This window comes from Drosophila teissieri, chromosome 2L (assembly GCF_016746235.2).
Source record: "Drosophila teissieri strain GT53w chromosome 2L, Prin_Dtei_1.1, whole genome shotgun sequence".
Classification (NCBI taxonomy): domain Eukaryota; kingdom Metazoa; phylum Arthropoda; class Insecta; order Diptera; family Drosophilidae; genus Drosophila; species Drosophila teissieri.
The window spans coordinates 21,323,026-21,337,439 of NC_053029.1; the positions used below are offsets into that span (position 1 = coordinate 21,323,026).

General features: G+C 45.1%; 4 protein-coding genes across 5 annotated transcripts; 2 read left to right on the forward strand and 2 right to left on the reverse strand.

Annotated features, from left to right (window-relative positions):
• Positions 1 to 6,716, reverse strand: LOC122625860. Of its 2 annotated transcripts, XM_043805894.1 has the most exons (7): positions 6,549 to 6,716; positions 5,707 to 5,888; positions 4,584 to 4,919; positions 3,954 to 4,528; positions 1,127 to 2,626; positions 957 to 1,069; positions 1 to 893 (listed from the first exon to the last, which is right to left on the reverse strand). In XM_043805894.1, the coding sequence occupies exons 2-7, from the start codon at positions 5,859 to 5,861 to the stop codon at positions 681 to 683; spliced, it is 2,892 nt and encodes a 963-aa protein (XP_043661829.1). In that variant the 5' UTR covers positions 5,862 to 5,888; positions 6,549 to 6,716; the 3' UTR covers positions 1 to 680. The 2 variants fall into 2 exon arrangements, with proteins under 2 accessions (XP_043661829.1, XP_043661830.1); XM_043805895.1 differs by lacking the exons at positions 1 to 893; positions 957 to 1,069; positions 1,127 to 2,626 and adding an exon at positions 2,857 to 3,670 and having other exon boundaries at positions 6,549 to 6,705.
• Positions 6,717 to 7,171: 455 nt separating this feature from the next.
• Positions 7,172 to 7,809, forward strand: LOC122626470 (ubiquitin-like protein 5). Its single transcript, XM_043806744.1, has 3 exons — positions 7,172 to 7,418; positions 7,479 to 7,617; positions 7,683 to 7,809. The coding sequence occupies exons 1-3, from the start codon at positions 7,380 to 7,382 to the stop codon at positions 7,724 to 7,726; spliced, it is 222 nt and encodes a 73-aa protein (XP_043662679.1). The 5' UTR covers positions 7,172 to 7,379; the 3' UTR covers positions 7,727 to 7,809.
• A 250-nt stretch (positions 7,810 to 8,059) lies between these two features.
• On the forward strand, positions 8,060 to 8,769 carry LOC122616314 (anaphase-promoting complex subunit 15A). The gene is made up of 3 exons (XM_043791727.1): positions 8,060 to 8,256; positions 8,314 to 8,401; positions 8,469 to 8,769. The coding sequence occupies exons 1-3, from the start codon at positions 8,128 to 8,130 to the stop codon at positions 8,606 to 8,608; spliced, it is 357 nt and encodes a 118-aa protein (XP_043647662.1). The 5' UTR covers positions 8,060 to 8,127; the 3' UTR covers positions 8,609 to 8,769.
• On the reverse strand, positions 8,667 to 10,197 carry LOC122616303 (succinate dehydrogenase [ubiquinone] iron-sulfur subunit, mitochondrial). The gene is made up of 3 exons (XM_043791715.1): positions 10,007 to 10,197; positions 9,314 to 9,750; positions 8,667 to 9,257 (listed from the first exon to the last, which is right to left on the reverse strand). The coding sequence occupies exons 1-3, from the start codon at positions 10,067 to 10,069 to the stop codon at positions 8,864 to 8,866; spliced, it is 894 nt and encodes a 297-aa protein (XP_043647650.1). The 5' UTR covers positions 10,070 to 10,197; the 3' UTR covers positions 8,667 to 8,863.
• Positions 10,198 to 14,414: the final 4,217 nt, after the last annotated feature.

Sequence of the window (14,414 nt, forward strand, 5' to 3'; positions counted from 1 at the left end):
CCTTAGACATATAACGTATACGACGAGAACGGAAAACTTGAATTGGATGGTTTTATTGGGAGGGATGGATGCAGGTTTTATTCGATAGGTTGAATAGAGTTATTCGGTGAGTTTCAATTTTATTTGACACTATTTTAAAGGGGTCCAGGTGTAAGTTCAGATAGCTATGGCATTTAAAAGAATTTTCCAAGTTTTCATTGTAAAACATTTTTGCTTAGATATAGCTTAAACTATACATTTCAAGCAAGTGTGTGGCTTAGACAAACTATGACTATTAACTTCAAAACGCATTTCAATGGCAAACATGGTAAAAAATATGGATACGAAAGTAGAGTAGATTTAAAGGAGCGATGATTGATTTCAGGGAAATAACTAAGTACTAATAATTATTATAGGACTTATTTGTATACAGGACTCGAGCCCCGACTTAAACAATAAGCTATGTACATGTTAACCTTATTGGGATTTAAACACTTTAAATCTACGATATAATACAAAACACTTAAAATCTATAGCCTTACTTTTTACATAGTTCGCATTGTTAAAAGCGCGAGATGTGGATCGAATGAGCCACTTCGATCCACATCTCGCCGTGATATATTGTTGAGTTTCCTTTTTAAGGCACGGACATTATGTACACCTGGCAGTATTTAAATCACTTGAGAAAGATTAAAACAGATCTATGTGGCCGGTGGCTTGCCGTGTACGCGAAACCGGTAGAGGCATGTATAGGTGGGCTGGCCGTGATTCGTCTCGATCCGCAGCTCGACGATCTGGTACTGTCGCTTGATGTCCAGGTTTTGAACGGCAAAGTACTGGAGGGAACCACCATTGTCTTCGAAGTGGTACTCGCCGAACAATACGGGTTCCGGGTCCTTCTCCTGCTCCAACCCCTGAGTTAATGTATAAGTCGTATTAAATATGGACCACTTTCTTTGCCATTTAGTCAAACTTACCCAAACAGTGAAGTTGCGAGGAGCCGAGTCTATTCGTCCTGTGGGAGATAGACTCTTCGGTATGTGTTCTAAGGTGAATCCTGTGACGTACACCAACGAGTTAAGCTTCAGCACTGTGGGAAGGAAACTATAACGACTTTCTTAGCATTTACTATTCACCCGCGACATACCTAGAAATCCGGGAAAACCCTGGAATGCCCAGCACTCCCCTGGCTGTACATTGGGTGAGATGGCGACCCGCGGCGTGTTAGTGGGATACCAGAGTGGAATTCCAAACACCGATATCTGGGCTGACTTTGTCTGGTAGCTCTCAGTGCAACGCGTGGAAAGGATTTGGCCTCCCGCCGACTCCAGGGCGAAGTCCACCAGACCCGTCTTATCGGCATCGTAAATAGCTAGCACAGTTTTAACAATCTGGCGCACCTCCTCCTCGCGGATATGGCCCTTCAGCGCTTTGGTGCTCTCGTTGTGCTTAGCCTCCACAACCAGAAGAATCTCCCGTTTGAGCCGTTCGCTAATGTCGCTCATCAGCAGGATGCTGGAGCGCTCGATCTCGTCGCGAATGTTGTTATTGGTGCGCTTGTTCAGCTCTAGCAGCTGCTGCTCCAGGTAGTCCTTGGCCACAAACATGCTGCGCACCCAGGTCTGCAGATCGAAGTCATCCAATTGGCCAGCAGCACCGCCAGCGGTGGATTGCTTAAAGCCCAGAATTTCCACCAGGGATAGTTTGATCTGCTTGTTGAGAAGAGCGAACTGCGAGTCGTTAAGCGCAGACAGTTTGCTTTCTATTTCAGCCAGCAGCCCATGGAAACGCCTATCCTGGGCAAGTTCGTGCTGCTGTATGCGTTCCAGCAAATCCTCGTGCCCGAGCCTTAGATTGCTGATCGATTGGTGCAGATCGGCGTTCTCCGCTTGCTTGTCAGAGAGAGCCAACTTAATGAAGGCGATCTCCCTGTTCAGGCGCTCTATTTGGACTTCTGCATCTGTGGAACGAGAACTTTCCTTTTTCTCGAGCTCTCGCACCTGAAGACTAATTCGAGCATCTACGAAATCTGCCAATGCTGGCACAGATAGAATTTGCTTCAGCAGGGCCGGATAGTCAATCCTGTCCAGTTTATGTGTGGTGTACGATTGGTGGAGCTGAACCTCTGATTTAACTAGCTTGGTTATTTCCTCTAAGTTAGCTTGTGATATTTTAGCACCATCTTGCCAACCGCCTGAGCTTTGCAGTTCCAGTTTCAGTTTTATGGCCAGATCAGCCTTATCCTTTTCGCTTAGCTCAGTTTTGTAGGCAATCTGTTCGAGGTTTTTCTTTATCATTTGAGCAATCAGTTGAATCTGTTGCGGTGGGAGCTCCTTGGAATGCTGCTTCATTTTCAGGTCGACCAACTGCTGCACGTAGCTGTTCACATGGTCTAAGATGTTTTCGTATTCCTCCGCAGTCAAGGCTTTCTGGATGTTCCTTTCAATGCTGGCCATGTTTACCTTTATGGCCTCGTCTTCCTGCTGGGGACTTATGACGGTGGGCCCTTCCATCCAACTTTTCAAGGTGGCTCCAGCATTTGACAAACGACTGTATACAGAGCAGAAAAACGCTAAAGGCAGTGGTAACAGATCTTCCGCACGCTGAACGTACGCAATACGCTGATCCTCCTGCAACAGCAACCATCCTGGGAAAGGATTAAACATAGCATTATTAGTTGGCAATCCTTCTACATTTCCAGTTCCCACCAAATTCAATTTTCAATCGGACTGAGGTAACAGGGAACTCGCTTTTGGGGTAATTCCAACATAAACGCAGAAGGATAGAGTTCGATTCTGGCCAACTAATATTGCTTTGTTTACATTTTACTTACCATTTAGCAAACTTCCAACAAATGGCAAATAAAACAAACTACTCTTCTTTATACATGATGTTTTGTATGAAATTGTTTGCGATTTATTTGTATAGACTATTACAATGCAAACAGTAAACAAATTACAATTAAACGTTGTTTGACAACAATTAAGATTTAGTTAGGGCCTTGACCCAGACGGATAAAGGCCCTAATTGGTAGACAAGAATGAAATTTACGTAAGTGATTACGAGAATTCTGTAATTTAAACTGCGGCGAGCTCTATCCTTCTCCCATCAGCCTGTGATGTTGCATTTTGTTGGGAATTGTGTAGGTTAGTAAGGTGGGATATATGGGGTATGCCTATGAAAATGGGTAAATGACAGGACGAAAGACTATTAAATAAGTACGCAAAATTGCGGGCCAAGCAGACGGACAAAAACAGATCAAATGCTTTACTTTGTACTAATATTGTTCATAAAGAAAGAATCTTATATTTGTTTAGGTGCAAGGGGCGTTGCATCCAACCAGATCGTACTAAATAATCAACTGCTGCACCAGTTCGACCACCAAGCGGTAGCCTGCCCATTGCAGATGTTCCCTACACACGCTCATAATAGACTTTATCGTCGTCCTGAAAGATCTGACGCCCCTTGTTGACCACGTTCTGACCGATGGTTCTTAAGTACAAGATGTAGTCGTCGGCCCAATCCCGAACGCGGACCACATGCTCGGCGGCTTGAGAGCGCACCGATTCAAACTGCGCCTGGTTCAGGTAATCTCTCACGTCGATTTTGGGCAACTCAGGTAGGGTGAATGTGTATTCGGACAGGGATTTGGGTGGGAAAGTTTCATTGGGGTGTATGTAATAGAACAGACCTGCAAAGGCAAAGCAAATTAGGCGTTTAACCTTGGCTGACGTCGAATGGAAAATAAAATATGTCATCACATGGCCACTAAAATCTGATACGCGGGATTTTACTAACAAATTATCGATGGCGTCACGCGACTGCCAACGGCTAGACGAGTTTATAAATAAAACCACCGGAGGTGATCTATATGTATATAGGATAAATTCTCAAACCAATCCAAGGTCAGGGCACACGCTCTAACATATTATACTTTACATCGTAAATTGGACGGTGCTTAGAGGCGTACTCACCCGACAGCAGCAGCAAGGGCAACAATATCAGCAAAAATATGAGGAAGCGCTTTTTCGACTTCTTTTCCGAGGATCGCAGCAACCACGTGTCCAAACTCAGAACCGATCCAATGAAGACATACAGGTAGCGCAGTAAACTCGCAAATCCTCCTCCGATGGTCTGTACCATTTTCCCCCAAAGTCCAACATGTTGACTCTGCTGGCGCTTAGCGTAGTAGTTTTGATATGCAGTCGTCTCCGAGGCCGAGAGATTGGTCACCCGATTCCACACAGTGGTAACGCTGCTAACAACCAGCTGGACGAGGCGGATAAGCCACCAACTTTGCTTTTGCTGCCCAAAGGTGGCATCCAGTTCGTCTGCGGAGTCATAGTTGACCTGCTGGGTATACCTGGACTGGTAGCGGCGACGGATAAATTCCTCCTGTGCAGGGTTTTGCTGGACCATGTAGTTTACTCGATCGTTATGGTTTTCTAGGCTTCTTCTGGACATATTGGGCATAGCCACAATTCCAGGCGCCAACTGGCGCCGGTGGGGGGACAGTTCTGAGTAGGTATAGTCCGTCTTAGGAGTTTTGCTGCAAAATAAAATCATTAGTATTAGTTTAGAAAGTGCAGGATTTGTTTACTCACTTCCAGTACTCGCCAGCATCCCTGTACTCAATGTAGGCTAGATAGTCGCTGACATTTCCCGAGCTAAGGTTTCCGTTCGATTGGTTAAGCTTTTCCTGGGCGGAGTTCAGCGTGTTTTGTGTGGTCTCCAGCTGGCTTCTGTTTCGCGGCGTCGATGTGGCTCCGCCGGATCGCTTGGTTAGAATTGACGTGACTGTGGTCGTGATAGAGCTCTGCTTGCGTTTGGCCTCCGGAGTCATATCGTCGCTCGAGTAGTCTGAGGTCAGCTGGGCAAACGTATTTCCCCGGGTTTTCTTGCTGCTGTTCGACACCACTATATGTTCCTCCACTATGGTTCTGCAAAAAAGAGGTTTAGATAATAGTTCGTAAGATTTGGGGGAAATATTTCAGTAGGTCTGTGATAACGTGCTCGGAATCGTTTCAAACGACGAGTACAGCGTATCAAAACAAAAACACGAAAATATGCTTATAATCGCCGCTGGCCTTCAGCGCGAACGACTGTTAGCCCACCCCAACGTGCTCGATTTAGTGTCTAATACGTGAAAACGATTTCTGACGGCCGCCGTTGGACTCCAAGTGTCGTCATCGGGTCTTGAAGACTGAACGGGCCAGGCGCTCTCGAAATACGCGCCAAAAACTAAAGAAGCTCGACCAGATGCCGCACCCTGTATGAGGCTTTGCCTTCGTTTCATACCCGCTTCGAAATTCAAATTCACGTAGAGCGGAATAACAAGAAGGTGACGTCATAGAGGCGGCACACGGCATACAAACAGTCGCTGTGGATGTGTATTACTACAGTCCAACTTGGTTAACTGGATCCAATAGTCTGTATAGAAATATTCAGAACTATATAGGAATTATCATAAAGGAGATTCTGATGAATGATCTGCTTGACGGTAGTTACGTATATTGTTTATTCTGAGTTCTCCTGGCCTGCCTGCCCAAAATGAAAATGGATTTCCTCACAGCCTGCAGTCAAACTACCATAGGACTAACTACCCATATTCGTAAACATATTGAATGCTCACAATTTTACAATTAGTAACGGCTAAATATAGAGTTAAGGGTTCGAGATAAAGGGCTTCATCTCGAGTACTATTTCGGGAGTATCCCAGGCACTTACTGCACATTGGGGGCCGCCGATTTCTTCTTGAGGTGGTGCACATGCCCCTCCTCACCGGCGTGCTCACAGTTCTCATGGTCGCAGCTCGACCTCAGGAAGGGGGTCTTGGAACGCGACCGCCGACGTGTTTCTATCTGATATGTATCTTCGCTCATGATCAGATTCCCTTCAGTGCTCGGACCCTGCGAAGACAAAAATAATTAACATGGGCAATGATTTATTTGGAGTAAACATTAAAACCCGTATGAGTGCGTGTGTATGCGTGCTAGGCGTGGGTTGTTTACAATTGGGCAGCTGGAAAACATTTGCTCTATGTGCTCTTTACTTCAACGCTCGAGTGCGTTTGGAAGCGAGCTTTCCCCGCCACATTTATGCCGTATTATGCAATGCAATGCGTGTGGAAATGAGCGCAGTGGCCAGTTTTTAATTAGAATGCATTGGGGAGGTAAGTAGGCAGGCCGCAAAAACCGCGTCTAAAAATAGGCCGGAGCATTTCGGATCGCGAATTGCTTGCCAGTGACCGTGGATCAATTGGTGGTGGGCCACACAGCCAAAAAACGACGCCCGACCTTTCGAGCACAGATGTCGACTCCAGGGTCGGGGAACACGCTACAGGGTGCTCCGGCGGACCACGCCGGACAACACGCGATAATCAATACAATGGGTTTACTGCCCAAAATGAGTTCGTAGTACTAGCGCAAATATTCGTTGATTCGGTGAAATGGAAACCCAAACAAGTTTTCCACAGCTGCGTCATAACGTACATATGTGTACACATAAGGCACACAAACAAAAACTGGGCAGCGCGCTTGAGGTAGTTCGCCCGCAAATATGGCACATACTTAGTAATATATCTGGTACTGCCGCACTAATGAATTTCTCCGATTTAATATATGAATATGAGGTTTTTTTGCAAGCCCCGCGACCGCTTTAAAAATAGTCTCAACTGTCACAACGCGAAAATCACGTCTTTTCCGAGCGGCGAAAAAATTCGAATGGATTGTCGACGGAGAAGACACATCGATTATTCTTAACAGACATCGATGATTCGCCACCTATCGATTATTGGCATCGTGAATTAATCATTTAGGAAGAGTAACGAAAATTTTCAAATTCAAGAGATTGTTGGAGAGCAGATATATTTCGGCATTTACTTTTAAGTTGTCGTGTTGTCTTGTAGAAAACCTTAAAATTTTTTATTTTTTGAGAAATATTTCGCGTTTACATTGTTGTCTGCTTAAAATTCTGTGATTTTGCACGACGGAGCCTCAAATTGTTATAATAAAATAATAAGACAAAAATTAAATTTTTAATTAGCAATACAGCAGAATTCTGATTTGGTTACCAAGAAAAAAAACTAAGAAAAGTAAAACCTAAATTGAAATCTATTAAACATTCTAACCATTTTTCGGGGATGTGAAAGTGTTTCTAAGGATTTAAAGTGAGAGCTTTCTAAGTACACTTTTCAGATTTCCAATATTATTTCCTTTTACATATATATGTTTTTTGAATGTATTTAAAATTAAATTTATTAATGACTCAGTGAAATATCGATATCAATTAAGCGATGGGCCACTCGATATCCGGTTAAGGGTAGCTGACAACCCTAAGCAATAATACCACAACAAATCAAGAGGCTTTCTTGTTGTTATTTTTCTTTCGAATCATAAAATATGATTGAAATAACGTGTAATGATCGTCTTGGCAAGAAGGTAAGTAACTCAGAACCTATAGCAAACTTCAAGCATCATAAAACAACGTTTAATCCGCAGGTACGCGTCAAGTGCAACCCGGACGACACGATCGGGGACCTCAAGAAACTAATCGCGGCACAAACGGGTACAAAGCACGAGAAAATTGTCCTGAAGAAGTGGTATACGATATACAAGGATCCGATTCGCCTATCCGACTGTAAGCCCTTAAGTAGTCTTCTTTTAACGCATTGCTTTAGCCGTATTTGTTGCTCACTTTCCCAGATGAAATCCACGATGGCATGAATCTAGAACTTTACTACCAATAATACTGCATGGGAATATCGTCATTGAGTCAAGTTTGTCCAATTTTGTTAGCGTCTTTAAAAATTAAAAAAAATTGAATAATGTGTTCTCAGTGTATATTATTTGTATGGGTTATGTTCTGATACTTAGGTGCGATTTGCAACAGTAAAGGGATATCAACAAATATAAGTATTATTGTTAACCTAGCCTAAGCACATGTTTATTTTATTTCCATTATTAATAAAAAAAAGTTGATTGATGAACTAAAATTACAAAATTGCAATTTGGGTTTAATGAACCCCTTTAACTGCGCTCCTGAAAAACTGGTATTATTTCACCGTCTGTAGCGGCGTTGCCAGATCGCGTCAAAGGCGTCCAGAGAACAACAAATATTGAAAATAGCGTATTCAAGTTTCCGTCAAAAATGTCCATGATTCCATTCTTTCCCACGCTCAAAGTCTCCGTGGCCAATCGGTACTGGTTGGACATGGCTCCTGCCTCCGTAAACGAAGAATCGCAGACGCGGCGTTACGAGGATGAAAGGAGCAACTGGGTGAGTGTTTTCAAGTCACCGCTTTCTGTATAATTACATATATTACTGTCCACATAGCGAGAGTCCCTTAAAACTGCCGGCACAGATCTGCAGCCTCTTGGCAAGATGCTCACCATACCCGGAATTGAGACCGACGACGAGGATGGTGAGTATGAAAGGACACTTCATTCGGATTATCATTACTATTTCTCCACTTTATTCCCCTTCTGCAGCTAACGACGACAGCGAGGACACGGACAGTCACGATGAGGAGGATGACGAGACGAACGACCGCGTCATTCCGGTCACCCAGGACTTTTACTCTGCCGACGACATCCAGATGAACGACGAGACCTCGCCCACTGCTCCCTGAATGACCTTCAGCTTTGGAATTGGGACTGCCCTAATTGCCGCTTAAAATGGTGCCCGTCTGGTAGATACACAATTATTTATTTTCGCGTTTTGTTCCCTTTACAAACTGTAATAACAAGTGTCGGATACTTTAGGCTTAAATAAATTATAACATAGTAAGCATGTTGGCTGGAGGAGTCTCCAGTACATATTTTCGGAAACTTAGCTCACTGGTTAAGGACAGTGGGGGACAAACTGGGTTTACAGGACTTGGACCCTACTTGTGCAGTGCCGCCGTCTCTAGCTTCGGAGCCGGCTTGGAGGCCAGGCCGGAAAGCAACTTCTTGATCTCGGCGATGGCCCGACCGGGATTTAGGCCCTTGGGGCAGGTGCGCGTGCAGTTCATGATCGTGTGGCACCGGTAGACGCTGAAGGGGTCCTTCAACTTGCTCAGACGCTCGGCGGAGTTCTCGTCACGTGAGTCGATGATCCAGCGGTAGGCCTGCATCAGCACGGCGGGACCCAGGTACTTCTCGGCATTCCACCAGTACGAGGGACACGAGGTGGAGCAGCAGGCACACAGGATGCACTCGTAGAGGCCGTCCAACTTGGAGCGGTCCTCGACGGACTGCAGGTACTGGGCCTTGCCCTTCTTCTCGCCCGCCTCGTTCCTACAAAGGTCGTGGTATTAGTAATGTCCCAGTATGGAGGGATTGCTCACACTCACTTGCGCTGCAGCCAGGGCTGGATGTTGCGGTACTGCTCGTAGAAGTTGTTCATGTCCGGAACCAAGTCGCGCACCACATACATGTGGGGCAGCGGGTACACCTTCAGGGACTTGGAGGTATTGATGTCGATCTTGCTGATGCAAGCCAGCGTGTTAGTGCCGCCAATGTTCATGGCGCATGAGCCGCAGATGCCCTCGCGGCAGGAGCGCCTAAAGGTGAGCGTGGGGTCCATCTCGTTCTTGATCTTAATGAGCGCGTCCAGCACCATGGGGCCGCACTCGCGCAGGTCCACCTCGTAGGTCTGCATGTACGGCTTCTCGCCAGCGTTGTCTGGGTTCCAGCGGTAGATCTCAAACTTCTTGATTTGCGGCTCCTGGGCCTCCTTGGGCTGCGCCTGCTGCTCCAGTTGGGCGGTGCCATTACTAATGGCACGCAGCTGGAAGTTCGGATAATTACGCTATTACCAATTTTATCCAATTTAGGTGCTGCTGAAAAAAGGTTTACATAACAGCTAATGCCAGTTGGCAGTTCCGCCAATTACGGAGTGCAGTTTGCGTGTTTATCTGTGATGTTTGTATCCCGGACCACCTATATCCACCTTATATAACAGCGCGGCCCAAAAGCCGCCTGCGCCCCCGCCACACCCCTGAAATCTTGGCCAGAACAGCACTGGGCCACCGCGTACTCCTCACCTGGTTCCTGGCTACCAGGGATCCCACGCGGCTCAGGATCTGTCTCGCCTCGGTCGCCAACATTTTCGTTGCGGTTTCTGCTGCAATTGAAACGGCACTGCGTTTGCAATTATCGATTTGCCTGCGAGCAAAATCAGTGTTTTTCTTATTTGCGTACAAAAAGTTGCACGAAACTGAGAAAGCAGTGTGGCCGTAGCGGACTCAAGAGCTGGGACACGCAATAAAATATACCGCGAAGGGAATGCGCGCTCTGGTCACTCAGCTTGTAACGTATTTGTACCTTTCGAATAGCAAAACACTCATTTCGTAGACTATTAGGAACAAAATCTTCCTTGCTTCTGCTAAAATTAAATGCCTACCCAGCAAGAGATGGATGGGGAAGCATGTTAAATTCTGGTCTGAGAAATTCTAAAGTATACAAAATATGGCGAATGTTAAAACTGGAAGAGTGCCCAATATCACTCTGTCTGTCCGCCAGTTCATGTAGTGATGAATACTTTTTCTAACAACTAAGAATTGGAAAGATTGCTGTCGAATGTAAAACAAATATAAAGAACATACGAAGCGCTGAAGAAGAGTTTTTATATCCTCGTAGAATTACTCGTAGAATAAAATGGCATACTAGATCCGATAAAAAGTATGTAACAGGTAGACGGAATCGTTTGCGTCCCTATTAAATATATATTTTCTTAATCAGAGATCCTGAGACGATCTGGCCATATCTATCCATCCATGGGTCTGTCCGTATGATCGTCGAGATCTCCGGAACTATAAGAGCTAGAAATTAGAGTAGGCATGCAGATTCTAATTACGCATATGCTGTACAAGCTTGTGTCCACGCCCACATTTTGAAATGTTACTTTTTAATTTCACTTCAATTTCTATTTATTGCCGACAATATGTTTAAATTTCTCCCTAGCACTCGTCCTGTATTTGATAGTCGATAAACTCGACTATAGCGTTCTCTCGTATTTGGTTATTATTTTAATGGCTTTATACTTCTGGCATTGGAGATACCCATGCCTTTCCAAGAGCCTTGGCCAACTATTATATACAACTTTTTAAATCGCGATTGGCAAACCCTGGACAGAATTACGTCGCCTTTGTCAATTGTTTAGTGACCTGTTGTTGGGAAAAGTTTGCGGGTTTTCCCGACCCGTCTTTATCATTCGCACCTAGAAATGGAAAGCCCAGCTGAAGTGAAAGGTAAGTGGGTCTACAGTTTGCTTTGTGTGCCGCTGCATGCGAGGAAAGCGGCGGAAAAAACTTTTTCAATGCTTAAGCAAACACAGCCAGCCACTAAAGTTGCCACCGAAGGCTGGATTCCGGCCACAACTCCTCGTCCGCCTATTAAAAGCAAATAAAAACAATGAGCGCGAAACTTAAATAAAACCGTTCGAGGAGAGTGAAGAGGAGGATTTTATTTGTCTACTCGACCAAGTACGAAGGGGCGAAAGTGAGGTCATAAAAAAGGCCCTTGGAAACTTCGCTTACGCACTGGGAAAAAACACACACAAGTTCTTAATGTGACAAGTATATTTCAAAAAAACACTAAACGTTCGAAATAATGAAAGCAAAAGTCATATAACATTTCTTCCGCGAATTAGTTATGCTAATTTTGTGAAACGAATAGTTTTGGCCTGTGCGTCGGGTGGGTTGTATTGATTTCAATTAAAGAGCTGCTAATGCAAATGCGAATGTCTATGGAAAGTAGGGTAATTAATCAAGCTTGCTCCCCAACTGTTGCCTACTTTTGTGAGACGAGAAAGATGGCCAGAATCAGCTTATCTGATGGGCCGAATGGGCGAATACTTCATAAAGTTCCAGGTCCTCAGCTCGTTTTCCGCTCTTTAACTTTATTTGCGTGTGCCATTTTCGGAGTGACGCAGGCCACGGCAGATACACACCGCATTTGTTTGCTTTAAATCTTTATTTTGGGGCCTTGGCCGAACTTGCACTCAATGATTTCAGCTTAACTGCGGAAAAATGATCGATTTGTTGATACACCAAGTATTTATTTGCAATTCGTGGTGTTCAAGTGTGTGGGCGTAAAGAAATTGAATAACTTTGCTAACAATAGACACAGGCCGCACAAAAATAGCATTTAATCGCACATTTGTCTGTCTACAAGTCTGTATCGCCTGCCGTGGGTCGGGGTGCGATATGGCATGGGTGCGATATGGAATGGAGTGGTATTATGGTTGGTATGTGTATCCGCGCTAACTGTGCGACAATATTGCCAAAGTTTTGTGTATTAAACCGGCACTCATAGTACGTCATTTCCCCGGGGTGCCATAAAAAATATACATCCACTCCGGCGAAGTGCGGCAGACGCGTCCACGTCCACGTCCCCTCGTGTAATCCAATGCGGGTGCGGTGGAGCCGGGCTACCACTTGACGCACTTCTGTTACATGTTCCAATGAATTATTTATGGGAAAATCCCCACCAAAAAAACATAGACCGCGCTCGTTACGAACTTGACACCCAAAACGCCCTTAAAATACCCGGAAATCAATGAAAATTACCTCGTATTGGCAACAATTGGGCTGAAATATATATCTCTGGCAGTGGATGAACTAATTGGAAAAAGATACATCAATCTAAGCACTGGGTAAAGTGTTCGTTCAGCTTAAATTGAATGATATGGAAGAGAGGTTTTTCAACATTAAGGACCCCAGTGAGTGTAAAATCTTGTTAATATAAATCGAGTTTGTATTTTCGCTCTTCTTTCCTGAATGCGGAATATTTTAAAGCTCCATCCTCAATGAAGCAGGACGAGCCTGAGAATTGAAGCACCTGCCTGCGAAGTAAAAACAAGAATATACAAAGCCCTGTTGCCTTCGGCACTCCAACACAGTCCGGCTGCATTTTCGCTGGGGAAATGCTTGATGGACGCTTTTTAATTTAGCCCAACTCCGGGGCTGTTGCAATGTGAGAAAGGGGCAGTAAAACAGCCGGGGAAGTCGAGTTGCCGGAAAAACTATTTACCAACCTGATGGCGACACCGCCGTCGACGGCAAGAAAGATGTCACGCGGCTCAGACATCTCGGCCAAGTTATCAAAAGCGCATTAGGCGCCGCAGTTAAAGAGGGTAGCCCCATTGTCGTAGGTCTTTTTTCCGGTACTCTAGGCACGCACAGGAAGATATATCCGATGGCAACACGTAGCGCCACCTCCAATGTGCCCCTCCTGCTGCCGGGACGGTCCAATAGCGAGGGTAGGGCCAGCCAAATGTTCTGAGAATCGCCACAAGCATGTGTGCGAATAAAATGAAACAACTTAAGAGGTCTCAGATAGCGATGATGGTGTAGGGCGAGTTGTGTTGCTCAACTAATATAAGTGAGTTGAAAGAGTATTAAAACTTTAAGTGTGCAGTTTCCTATCAAAGGTGTTTATGTTCCGTGCTGCGCGATTTTGCTTGCTACAGGTATTCATTATCCATTGTAAAGAAGCATGCTACTTTTTAAGCCGAGATATCGACGGCAAAAACAAATTATGTTATGATGTTTTCGTCCTTGATGACCATCTGCGAGGGATCGTGAATAATTCAAACTTATTTGTCTGTCTGCGAGCAAAGCGTTTATGAGCAAGCCAGTCGAAAATGGGTCAAAGATAACTGCTCGCCGGTCAGCCTTGTTCATGCTGCGTGTTTGCGATGGCAAAACAGCACAGAGTCCTGGGCAATATTTGTGCGCCTAATGGCCACCGGGCTGCTTTGATTAAATAGGCAAACAAAGTGTCCGGCCCCCGCCAAATGTGATATTTGCACGGTATTTGCTTATGGGCCCGGGACTGGCTAAGCAAAAAGCCTTGGAGATGGGCGGTGGCTGGGAGTTCCAAGGACGCTATGGCGTCTCGCAAAAAGTGTTAAGGCGAATTTCACGCGATAAGCTTCACATTAGCGCTATAATCCACAAATAATCAGTCGTCTGACAGCACCGCCGACCCACTTGGACGCAATTCGCAATCAGATTCCATTGCCATCCAAAATCAGCCGAGCAAGAGGCGAATCCTGTTTATTAACTTCCCGGACAGCTTGCTTAAACTGCCGGAGTACTTATGCAAATGTATGCAAAGTGTTGAAGTCGCCAATGCGGAGCCCAGGCAAACCCTCCAAATGAAGTGAGAAAATAAAATTAAAACTTACACACTCAGTTTGAACGCCTTTTCTATCCCATACCCATACCCACGCCCAAACCCCAAACCCCATGCCACACGATTCAGCTGGTGTGCGGAGTTAAGCGATAAATTCCAGCTATTCAAAGCCAGAGAAGGCGGCAAAGAACCAGAGGTGGCGCGGTACGCTTGTAAAATAGTTGCACAGGGAGCTTTAAAGGAGCTGGGATATGTTGGCGCAGAAGGGGTGTCTTAATTGGAATTCTTAAATATCATTTATTTGATTTAATG

Bases quoted from the DNA above. Each gene is read 5' to 3' on its own strand.
- LOC122625860 (XM_043805894.1), bottom strand. From the start codon at position 5,861: ATGAGCGAAGATACATATCAGATAGAAACACGTCGGCGGTCGCGTTCC. The intron at 2,627-3,953 runs GTGAGTACGCCT...ATCCTTTCCCAG, and splicing joins GCCCTTGCTGCTGCTGTCGG to GATGGTTGCTGTTGCAGGAG. The intron at 1,070-1,126 runs GTATGTCGCGGG...TCCTTCCCACAG, and splicing joins GGGTTTTCCCGGATTTCTAG to TGCTGAAGCTTAACTCGTTG.
- LOC122626470 (XM_043806744.1), top strand. From the start codon at position 7,380: ATGATTGAAATAACGTGTAATGATCGTCTTGGCAAGAAG. The intron at 7,419-7,478 runs GTAAGTAACTCA...TTTAATCCGCAG, and splicing joins ATGATCGTCTTGGCAAGAAG to GTACGCGTCAAGTGCAACCC. The intron at 7,618-7,682 runs GTAAGCCCTTAA...TCACTTTCCCAG, and splicing joins TCCGATTCGCCTATCCGACT to ATGAAATCCACGATGGCATG.
- LOC122616314 (XM_043791727.1), top strand. From the start codon at position 8,128: ATGTCCATGATTCCATTCTTTCCCACGCTCAAAGTCTCCGTGGCCAAT. The intron at 8,257-8,313 runs GTGAGTGTTTTC...CTGTCCACATAG, and splicing joins AGGATGAAAGGAGCAACTGG to CGAGAGTCCCTTAAAACTGC. The intron at 8,402-8,468 runs GTGAGTATGAAA...CCCCTTCTGCAG, and splicing joins TGAGACCGACGACGAGGATG to CTAACGACGACAGCGAGGAC.
- LOC122616303 (XM_043791715.1), bottom strand. From the start codon at position 10,069: ATGTTGGCGACCGAGGCGAGACAGATCCTGAGCCGCGTGGGATCCCTG. The intron at 9,751-10,006 runs GTGAGGAGTACG...CCGAACTTCCAG, and splicing joins CCCTGGTAGCCAGGAACCAG to CTGCGTGCCATTAGTAATGG. The intron at 9,258-9,313 runs GTGAGTGTGAGC...CGACCTTTGTAG, and splicing joins CAGCCCTGGCTGCAGCGCAA to GAACGAGGCGGGCGAGAAGA.